At 42.5% G+C, this 11,010-nt stretch overlaps 1 protein-coding gene across 2 annotated transcripts; it reads left to right on the forward strand.

The window, feature by feature from the left end:
- Positions 1 to 1,415: 1,415 nt before the first annotated feature.
- On the forward strand, positions 1,416 to 3,909 carry LOC109198065 (interferon-inducible GTPase 5-like). 2 transcript variants are annotated; one of them, XM_019353725.2, is made up of 3 exons: positions 1,416 to 1,607; positions 1,979 to 2,544; positions 2,654 to 3,909. In XM_019353725.2, exons 2-3 carry the CDS (start codon positions 1,986 to 1,988, stop codon positions 3,265 to 3,267), a joined length of 1,173 nt encoding a protein of 390 aa, XP_019209270.1. In that variant the 5' UTR covers positions 1,416 to 1,607; positions 1,979 to 1,985; the 3' UTR covers positions 3,268 to 3,909. The 2 variants fall into 2 exon arrangements, with proteins under 2 accessions (XP_019209270.1, XP_019209269.1); XM_019353724.1 differs by having other exon boundaries at positions 2,645 to 3,908.
- Positions 3,910 to 11,010: the final 7,101 nt, after the last annotated feature.

The raw sequence follows: 11,010 nt of genomic DNA on the forward strand, positions 1-11,010 counted from the left end.
GATGGTTGGCTCAACAGAGCTCTGACTGTTTGTCAGCCTGGCTACAGTGCTGAGGAGAAACCTAGGGTTGTTCTTAGGGTTGTAGTGAGATGTTCTGGCTTTGTGGAGGGCTTTCTTATAAAGCAACAAACTATTTCTCCAGGCTAAATGATCATCTTCTAAATTTGTGACGCACCATTTCCTCTCCAGCTTACGAGTTATCTGCTTTAACTCAGTAACCTGTAGGTGGCAGTGGCAGACAGTCACTCTGACAAATAAGTGATTGGCCAAGTAATCCCTTACAAAAGTAACACAGGCCAGTTATGGTAACAGAAGCCGTCAGTAACACAAAACTGCTGTTTTGCTGTGTTTCAGAGCAATAAACCTCAGTGTGCACCTGGATGAACCTCGTCCTCCTTCAGTGTGTAACAGTGACAGTAAAACTAAAGCACAGCAGTGAGTGTTTGGAGTGGGGGCTCGATGAACAGAGGGACAGGTTGGTTAATGGAGGTTTGGAGAAGCTGAGGTTGGGGACGGTGAAACAGATTGATTCCTCTTCTAGTCTTAAATACTGCCTGCAGATTGGCCTGGATCTCCCACAGGTGAGTATAACAGGTGTACTGACGAGGGCTCCGCCCAGAGGAGGGACCACAGGGACACCATGGAAAAATCCAGATGACTCAGCCGGCCCATGACCACTTCTCATTTGAGACTTTTTTTTCAGAGAAGCTACAGCAGATCCTTAAACTTAGTTACAGCACTTTCAGAAAGACACCTACTGTGATGAGAGTCCTCATGTGTAATCCATTATTCTAAATGGAAAGGCTACTGTAACTGATTTTCAACATCTGGATGTTAAAATCACCTACAATGAGGATTTTATCAGAACTGAGCACTAAATGAGATAAAAGTATGAAAATCAGAAACTCTAAGGCCCAGATGGACGATCGGTAACAACAAATAAAACTGTTTGTTTAGTTTTCTGGCTTTCAAGTGAATTAAAACTACGTCTACATTTTTGGGTGATTGATGAGTGTAAGAATGCTGCCACTCTTCAGCCTGACAGTCAGGTGACTCATTAAACTCACATACTCATCCTGCTGTAACCAGGGGTGGGTGTGTGTGTGTGTGTGTGTGTGTGTGTGTGTGTGTGTGTGTGTGTGTGTGTGTGTAACCTCCGCCCAAACTCAGGTACAACCAGTCGAACTTTAAAAACAACAAAATGAACATTCTTTGGTTTTGACTCATCGCCCATCACAGCAGCAAACACAGTGATCTTATTGGCTGAGCTCTGTTGTAGGCGGTGCTCGTGGATTTTAAATATTAAACTCTAATTGTCCAAACAGTGTCTGTGGTTCACTTCCTTAACCATGTTTGCTGCTCTTGCAGGTGCAGCTCTGTTATGCACACACAGCCCTCCTCTCTGTTTCCAACAACACCTGCAGTTAAAAAAAAAAGAGTAAAAACAAACTGGTTGGTTCAGGTTGCAGCATTTTCATTGGTCGCTCTCTAAGGATCTGCCCTCACCTGTACTGCACCTGTATAACAACTAGGTGAGAACAAACTGAAGCACCGATCGCAGTTGTTGCTGATCCAGCTGTGTGTGTGTCAACAGTACGAGGAATCCAGTGAGTACCTGCTGTTACCTTAAACTTAGTTAAGAGACAGGTTTGCTGTCCTATCAGAACAAGAATGAGAATAAGCACAAATTAGTTTTTCAAGTCAAGGAAAAGGCAAACTTTCAGGTTTATAGAAAGATATTATTTGTAAATTAATGTTAATATTGGATGTAAAAATACTCAACAAACCCCAGGAAGAGACTTTGGTGGGCTCAGTGTTTTCTCATATAAACACGTCTTTTACCGACATTTACCGTTTTACCTTTAATGACTTACTGCCCACATGTGCTGTGTCCGTGTGCCGTCAGTAACATTACTGATAATCAATAGTATGTGTCTGCATTCCAGAATAAAAGTCTTTATGTTTTTCTTTCTGTCAGGATCAGCATGGAGGATCCAGATGATTCGTGCCCAGAAGAAATTCCTGGAGTTAAAGAAGCCCTGAAGAACAACGACACGGCCGGAGCAGCAAAAAGGATTAAAGAATATTTAGAAAAACAAACCAATGTCTCGTTAAATATCGCCATCACAGGAGAAAGTGGTGCAGGTAAATCCACCTTTATTAATGCCTTCAGGGGGATAAAGAACAGAGACGAGGGAGCTGCTCCTACTGGTGTCACAGAAACTATGTCAGAGGTCACACCGTACCCCCATCCAGATAATCCCAACGTCACTTTATGGGATCTTCCTGGAATCGGAACCAAAGACTTCCCAGCGAGGAAATACCTGAAGCTTGTTGGGTTTGACAAGTATGACTTCTTCCTCATCATCTCAGACACTCGCTTCAGAGAAAACGACGTGAAACTCGCTCAGAAGATTAAGAAGATGAAGAGAAATTTCTACTTTGTTCGCTCAAAGATCGACAACGATATCCGAGCCGAGGAAAGTGTTTCAGACTCCAGCAAAGAGAAAACTCTCACAAAAATCAGAGACGACTGCATTCAGCGTGAGTGAGGTCGAGTTTTCAAAATCATTTAAATCTAGTTTTTAATCGTTTTTTATTTTTATGAACCTGATCGTGTTGACATGTTTCCTCTGTGACACAGGACTCAAAGATTTAGGCATCGAGTCTCCACGAGTCTTCCTCATGTCGAGTTTTCAGCTCCACAAGTTCGACTTCTCTCTCTTACAAGAGACCTTAGAGAGAGAGCTTCCCAAAGATAAGAGGGACACTCTGCTGTATGTCATGCCCAACGTCAACCCCGACGTCATCAGCAAGAAGAAAAAAGCTTTAAAGGTACACTTATATCTCTTGGCCACTCTGTCTGCAGCTGCTGCAGCTGTTCCCGTTCCCGGGCTTTCTGTTGCTGTTGATGTTGCTGTGCTGATTGGTGCTGTCACACATTTTGTACATGCGTTTGGTCTCGATGTCCAATCTCTGAAGAGACTCGCTATCAGAACAGCTGTGTCATACACTGAGCTGCGTGATGTCATCATTTCACCAGTGGCTGCGAAGGAAATTACTAAAGAGCTCTTCCTGAAGGCGTTCGCCCAACTTGGAGGAGCAGCTGGATTAATTGGAGCAGAGGAAGTGTCCAGATTCATTCCCATAGTGGGAATCCCGGTAGCCATGAGCCTCTCCTTCGTCACGACCTACAGAGTTCTGAACTTTATCCTCAACCAGCTCGCTGAAGACGCTCAGAAGGTGTTAAAGAAGGCTCTGGTCTGAGCGTGGAAGTAAAAGGCAATGAAACTCAGTGAAACTGGGATTCACACATGAAACTCATTAAACCAGTCTCCTTGTACAGCTGGTCAGCTTCACACACTCAAACTTTTCTCATCATCACATAAATACAGAAACAAACATCATCATATTATTCAGATATGAACTGTGTAAAGTGTAGAAGTCTGAGTCATTGTCATGTTTTTTCCTTTGTGTAAGTGCTTCCTCAGGACAGTCATCAGGAGATACGATGACCCACCTTCAACTAGTTGCGGCAGATGGCTGCACTTCCTGGGTCTCCTTCCTGTTAAAGGCAGTTTTTCCTTCCCTCTGTCACCAGGTCTTTGGTCACAGAGTGATGTCTGATTGTTGGGCTTTTCTCTGATTTGTAGGGACTTAACTGAACCTAATTTATCTGAGCTGTTTCTACCTTTACTCAAACATGTCTTGTTGTTTGTATATATTTGTATTATATTTTCACATCATAGCTTCCAGCATCAGAAACACTGAGTTAAACAGACTGATGTAATGTGAGAATCAGAGGTTGTTCTGTTTTTACTTGCAGCTGACTGTGATTGTGATGAGTGTTCACTGCCCTCTGGTGGTCAAAGTGAGAAACTACAATACAAATAATAACGATATGAATTATATTACTTATCACCATAACACCTGTTTATTATTAATAAAATGTTGTTGATAAATAAACATCAGTGTTAGTGTGCAGGTTAGCATCTCTCTGCGTGTTTATGCACCACTATATCATTTATAACTTACCTCAGCACTTCAGTCATCTGGTACTCTACCACCCAGAGACTGTCTCCTCCTTCTTCAGCTTCCACCTGACCACCTACACTCTCCCCTGACTCCACCTTACAGTCTCCTGTCTGTTTCAGATGCACCTTCTGCATAAGATGTGGACACAATATTAGATACCCTGACTCTGTGATGTAGATTTACGTTATGCACAAAACAGAATAAGGATTAATGGTGGAGAATACTAACGCATCTAGGAGATAACAGAACAGACTGCAGCCATCAGATCTGTCCCGAGGCCTTCAATGACAGCCTCATCACCTGTAACAAAGACAGGAAGGATTAACTTTAACTGGCTGTGACGTCAGTGAAATGCATCGCATAGAGACACGAGGTGGCGCCATTTCACTACCAAATACTGTCAGTTTGTTTTGGAGCCACAAACAGCAGCAGGAGAGGAAACAGGAGACGCACTGCAGTGAACATTCACACAGAAGGAGAAATCTAAACACGGAGCACACGCTGATCAGGGATCAATCGTTTACGGGGCTGTGATCAGTTACAGGGATGGAAAATAATCAGAGGTGGAGATGATCTGAATATCTTAGTGAAGATGAGACTGACATTTATCTCACAGGTCTGTCAGTAAACTGGGTCTCATCTGTTTGATTCATATTATTATCTCCAGTTTTGTCCACCTGCTCTTCATCTCCGTGAAGCTGAATCATTGGATTTAAAACTCAGATGTGAAATTTGGCAGAACTGCAGTTTTATCTATGATCTACAAGTTGGCCAGATGGTGACTGAGTGATGATGATGATGATGAATTTTAAAGATACACTCCATGCCCCACATTGATCATCTTCATCTTCCTCAGTTCCCTGAAGCTCTGCTCGTTGTTTACCCGTTGCCATGGTGAATCTGTCCTGTCACCTACATGCGTTTCTGTGAAACTGGAAACTCAGAGTTGAAAGTTAGAGTTTGGTGAACCTGGTGCTTTGTGGAGCAATCACTGATTTTGTCTCAGATATTATCCTGTAAATACAGAAGTTCAGCTTTGCTCTCAGAAAACCTGCAGCTGACGTTTGACATCATCAGTTTCTGTTCAAAGTTAGAAAACAACAGAGATGGAGGCAAACTTCCTGCAAAAACCTCAAATGTTTTCAAGTTTATTTACTTATTAACTGTTATTTTGAATGAAATTTATTTTATTAAATAAAGTATAATATGTTTTATTATATAAAATTGTATTAAAAATACAGAAAGAAAGAAACTTGGATTCTTCTGGATGTTTGATTTGGTATCCAGTATTTATTTGTACATTTACCTGTTTTCCACTAATAATGCTGTTAATAAATAACTAGTAAAAATCCTAGAAATGCTTTTTAGATTTCCTGTGTGTGGGATCATTGTTCTGTTGATTGCTTGGTCCCAGTTTGGTCCCAGTGTGGTCCCAGTTGTAGCTGTGGAACAGACGACCTCACAGATGAGTAAAGAATACTTTGATGTAAACAGCATTTATCAATCAATCAATCAATCAATCAATCAATCTTTATTTATAAAGCACTTTTCATACAAACTGTAGCACAAAGTGCTTTACATGGTTAAAAGCAGCCCACCCCACCCTCCCACTCATTCCCCACACTGTCATTAACAGAAGCGGTCATGATACACACATCTCCCCCCCACACACACACACATACACACACACACACACCTAAAGAGTAAAATTGGGCTGGGTACGCATTAGCCAAGTGAGGAAACACTATCGCAGGGAGCTGTCTGCACCGGGAGCCGATCACAGACCGCAGCCTCCAGGCTGGGCACACAGCAGGAGGGAGGCAAAGAAGCCCCCCAGCCAGGCTGAGAGGACCCACAGAGCCCCAGCAGCCACGGTCGATCACAGCCCCGGTGCAGAGAGCCCCCTCCGAGGAAACACTGGAGATATGACCTAATAAGAATATAAACAGGATAAAAAGATAAAATAAATAAGAGTGGGATATAATATAAATATAAGTATAAACAGAGTAAGAAGATAAAAAATGAATAAGAATACAATCAATAGGTATTAGGTAAAACTAAATTAATATAAATAGAATAACAGGATAGAATAAATAAGCATTAAATAAATAAGCGTTAGTTAAAAGCTAAATTAAAAAGGTGGGTCTTGAGCCTGTTTTTGAAAACATGAACGTTCTCTGCGGCCCTGAGCTCCTCCGGCAGGCTGTTCCACAGTCCGAGGACCGAACCACTGAAAAGCTGCCTCTCCGTGAGTATGTGTCCTGACTTTAGGGACAATCAAAAGGCCAGTACCAGAGGACCTCAGGGTCCGCCAGGGTTCGTATGGTAAAAGCAGATCTGAAAGATAAGAAGGCCCAAGACCATTAAGACATTTAAAAACCAATAAAAGAACTTTAAAATCGATCCTGAAGCACACGGGGAGCCAATGCAGCGATTGTAAAACCGGTGTAATGTGGGCCCGCCCTCTGGTCTTCGTCAGCACACGAGCTGCAGAGTTTTGCAAAAGTTGCAAAGGTGAAATATTCTTTTTGGGGAGACCAGAGAGCAGGGCATTACAATAATCAATGCGACTGGTAATAAAAGCATGCATCAGCATCTCCGTGTTGGCCCGAGAGAGAATAGGGCGGACTCTGGCTATATTGTTTAGATGATAAAATCCAATTTTGGTTACATGTTTAATATGTGGGATAAAACCAAGCTCAGAGTCAAGAATAACACCCAGGTTTTTCACTTGTAGTGAAGGACATAGTGAAAATGCCTGTAATTTAGACAAGAGTTTCTCTCTCTGAGCCTCAGGACCGATGATTAAAACTTCAGTTTTGTCCTGGTTAAGCTGTAAAAAGTTTCTGCCATCCAAGATTTTATATCTAAAATACAGTTAAAAAGGGCATCCATTGGTCTGGTGTCATCAGGAGACACGGAGATATACAGCTGAGTATCATCAGCGTAACTGTGTTAGTTCACTCCATGCCTCCTGATGACACCGCCAAGAGGGAGCATATACAAATTAAAAAGTACAGGGCCTAAAACCGACCCTTGGGGCACACCACATGTCATTTTATGGATCTTAGAGGAGCATGTATCCATACACACCATAAAAGTTCTGTCTGAGAGATAGGAAGTGAACCAGTTGTGTACAGCACCAGAGAGGCCCACCATGTGTTTCAGTCTGTTTAAAAGTATAGCGTGGTCTACTGTATCAAAGGCTGCGCTTAGATCCAGTAGCACCAGGACTGAGAGCTTTTGGGAGTCCCAGTTACATCTAATATCATTTAAAACCTTTAGGAGAGCGGTCTCTGTGCTGTGGTTCACCCGAAATCCAGACTGAAATATTTCTAGGATCTGTTATCATTCAGAAAATCATTAATCTGAGTAAAAACAAGTTTTTCTAAAATTTTACTTAAAAATGGTAAGTTGGATACAGGTCTGTAGTTATTAAAATATTACAATCCAAACTGCTCTTTCTTCAGAAGGGCCTCACCACCGCCGTTTTAAAGGCAGCAGGGAAGACACCGACTGAAGAGAGCAATTCATCATGTATAAAAGCTCAGCTTCAAAAAATCCATAAAGTGTTTTAAAAAGTGAAGAGGGGATTGGATCTAAAAGACATGTGGTGGGTCTCACTGTGGAGAAAACTTAAGGTTCTCAGCATTAACCAGGACAAAGCTGTCCAGTGTCTCCTCAGGTACAGTCGAGCCCTCAGATGTGTTTAAAATCATAACACGAGAAGATAAATATCACATCTGATGGTGTTGATTTTCCCCTGAAGTGGTCTGCAAACTGCTCACAGAGTGAGTCTGTGGGTTCTTTGGGAGCTGTTAAAATCAGGGTTAAATAAATGATCTATGGTGGAGAAGAGGACCTTGGGATTATTTTTGTTATTACTGATTATTTTGGCGAAGTATGAATTTCTTGAATTCCTTAGTGTACTATTGTAAATTTTAAGTTGCTCGCAAAGTATTTGATGGTTGATTGCATTTTTATTTTTCCTCCATCTCCTTTCTGCTGCCCTGCAATTTCTTTTGAGTTTTTTGACTTCTTCGTTTCTCCAGGGTGATACACGTTTTACGTTAATCTTTTGGTGTGAGTGAGCAACGGAGTCAAGGCTTTTCTTCAGTTTGCTGTTAAAATGATTAAAAATAAAATCACAGGGTGCAGGTAGAATCACAGGGGGGCATGGTCTAAAACCCTGGTAAAATTTGCAGCCACTTCAGAGGTTAGATAGCGCCTCCTCACAGTTGCACGAGTCTCCCGCTGAATAAAACCGGTGATGTTAAAAAACACACAGTATGGTCAGAGACAGCTAAGTCAACAACAGAGGACACACTGGTGGACAGCCCATGGGTGATGACCAGGTCCAGAGTGTGTCCTCTGTTGTGAGTCGGCTGCGTGACGTGTTGGGTAAAATCCATACAGTGAAGAATGTTTAAGAATTCTTTTGATGCAGGGTCAGAAGGATTATCTATGTGCAGGTTAAAATCACCGTTAGAATTATCATGTTATATTTTGAATGTATGTTTGTTAAAAATTCTGAGAATTCCTTGATAAAAGCAGCACTGTCTTTAGGTGGTCTGTAAATTGTGACAGATAAAACTGGAGGGCTGCTAAAAACAATAGCGTGGAATTTGAAAGTGGTAAAATGATCAAATAAAATGTGTTTGGTGGTGAGTGTGTTGTTGGTTAAAGATGCAGTCCCACCACCTCTCTTACCACTTCTAAAGGAAAAAGAGAAATAAAATTGGTGGGGAGGCCTCAGTGAGAACAACTGGTGCATCCGAACCCAGCCATGTTTCAGTTAAAAATAAACATCAAGTTTTTATCTAAATTAAATCATTAATAATAAAGACTTATTCAACAGAGACGGACATTAAAAGTGCCATACTAAATGAGACTGGTGGATTTTGACAGTAGAGTTCAATGAAGTCTGAGATTTTTGAAGAGGCGAGGTTATTAATGTTTTTGGAGTTACTGGATTTATGATAATTGTGTTGCTCTCTGTTTGTGATTATGACGGGTATTGTGTTGACTGTGGGGAGAGAGGTCGAGTCCAGAGTTTTGTGTATTACTGTTAAAAGTGAACAATGTAGGAGCTGGGACCACGGGGACATCAGTCAGTGGAGGACAGATCAGCGGGTAGTGCGGTTGGGGTAATGACAGGGCCGTGTGCGGGAGTGCTGTTACGCCAAATACCAAATTGGCGGACAGCAACGGCGTCCCCAGGCGTTGAGGTGGAGTCCGTCTGCCCCAAAAAGATGTCTCCTCTCCCAGAAGGCATCAAAATTGTTAATAAAACCCACGCCGTGGGAGACACAGGCGGAGGAAAGCCAAGTGTTAAGGCTGAGCAGCCGGCTGAAACGGCCTATCCCTCTGCCGCAGGTGGGGTGGGCCCGGAGATAAAAGCACTCACCTGCAACTGACCAAGGAGGCTGAAGAGTTGGAGGAAGTCCAGCTTCAGCAGCTCAGATTGCTGTTTGGGGATGTCATTGGTGCCGATGTGGATGATGAGCCGTTGGCCTGCGGGTGGAGGCCAGGATGTTGGGAATTCTGTCCACTATGTCGACAACGGTGGCTCCCGGGAACGACAGCGTGAGCGCCCCCTCATCCGCACGTTCCTGACGATGGAATCTCCGAGGACCAGCGTGGAGAGAGGAGATGCCACCGGGACTGCTGACCATCTGAGATGCCTGCGCCACGGCACCGGGGGTGTTCAGATGGAGATGCACCAGCCGGACCGCGTGCGTGACTGACTCACTCGGCGACTGCAAGGGGCCCAAATCACCAGGCCTGGTGCTGCAAACATCTCCACGCTGAATTTTGTTCTGCTGTGTTTGATAAAGGATTCATTTCATGATTCCCTGATATGTAAACCTCAGAATAGAGGAAAGGTGTACTTTATTTTTACTATTACTGTAACAACCACTGTCACTGGTGTTACTGTAACAGTGCGGGTGTATGGGGCACACAGATGTGAGAGTGACAAATGCGAATATTGTGGGTTCTCTTCCAAATCACATCTAGTCGCGTTTATTTAGTAATGTATCTCATAACTCTAAAGTTGTTGTTTGTTTGTTTAAGGCAACAAATTATCATTTTTAAATACAGCCAGCTAATCAAATGTTAGTTTCCCACAAAAAAGAGAAATTTTGTGTCAGACGTGACCTTTGTGGGGCAGGTAAAGAAAGGGACGTCCCCGCGGCTGTGACGGCTTAGAGTAGATAGCACAATAATATACATATAGGTTGTTCCAGGTAATCACGTAATTAAGACGATCGTGGGGTCAAATACAGATTAATCTGACTGCTACCTGCTCACATGCTAATACAAGCCTCAAAGGTTACCCAGAAATGCACTGTGATTATCAGAAACAGGTCAACATCAGACACTAATGTTGGTTTCTGCTCCTCTGTGTCACAAACTGCTGCAGTTTATTTATGCTGACGCTCGCGGCCTGTCGGGGGAAACTGTCTTTAGCTCTGGACTCTTGTGCTCCAACACTTTAGTTTTAACAGAGCTTCAATGTGTTTTCAGCTTGAACATTTCATGTGAACATCTGATGATTCGTGAAATTGTTAAAAAAAAATGCTGGAATTTTTTTTATTTAAATCTGAACCCACCTGCTGTGGATTTCAGGGCCTGGAACTCAGAAAATATCCACAGCATGAAAGTGACATGTAGCAATGTTTCATCAAAATAATAATAATAATATAATATAATAAATAATAATATAATACTTCATTAACAATACTAGAGTTAATGTACCTAAAAAAAGATTGTGAGGGGTTCGGGTGGGAGGAGCCATGACCTGTTTTTCTGTGTCATCTGTCATAATTATAAGAAGCACGAATGCTGTGTGAGAAAAAAGGAACGAGGAAAATGACTGGAACATGAAGTTGTCCTGATGTTTCCTCCTCTCGTACGGGTCCATCAGACGCGCTCTGATTTCATGTGAAATAACTGACGCCTTCTCGCTCGCCC

This window comes from Oreochromis niloticus, unplaced genomic scaffold (genome assembly GCF_001858045.2).
Source record: "Oreochromis niloticus isolate F11D_XX unplaced genomic scaffold, O_niloticus_UMD_NMBU tig00006612_pilon, whole genome shotgun sequence".
Classification (NCBI taxonomy): Eukaryota; Metazoa; Chordata; class Actinopteri; order Cichliformes; family Cichlidae; genus Oreochromis; species Oreochromis niloticus.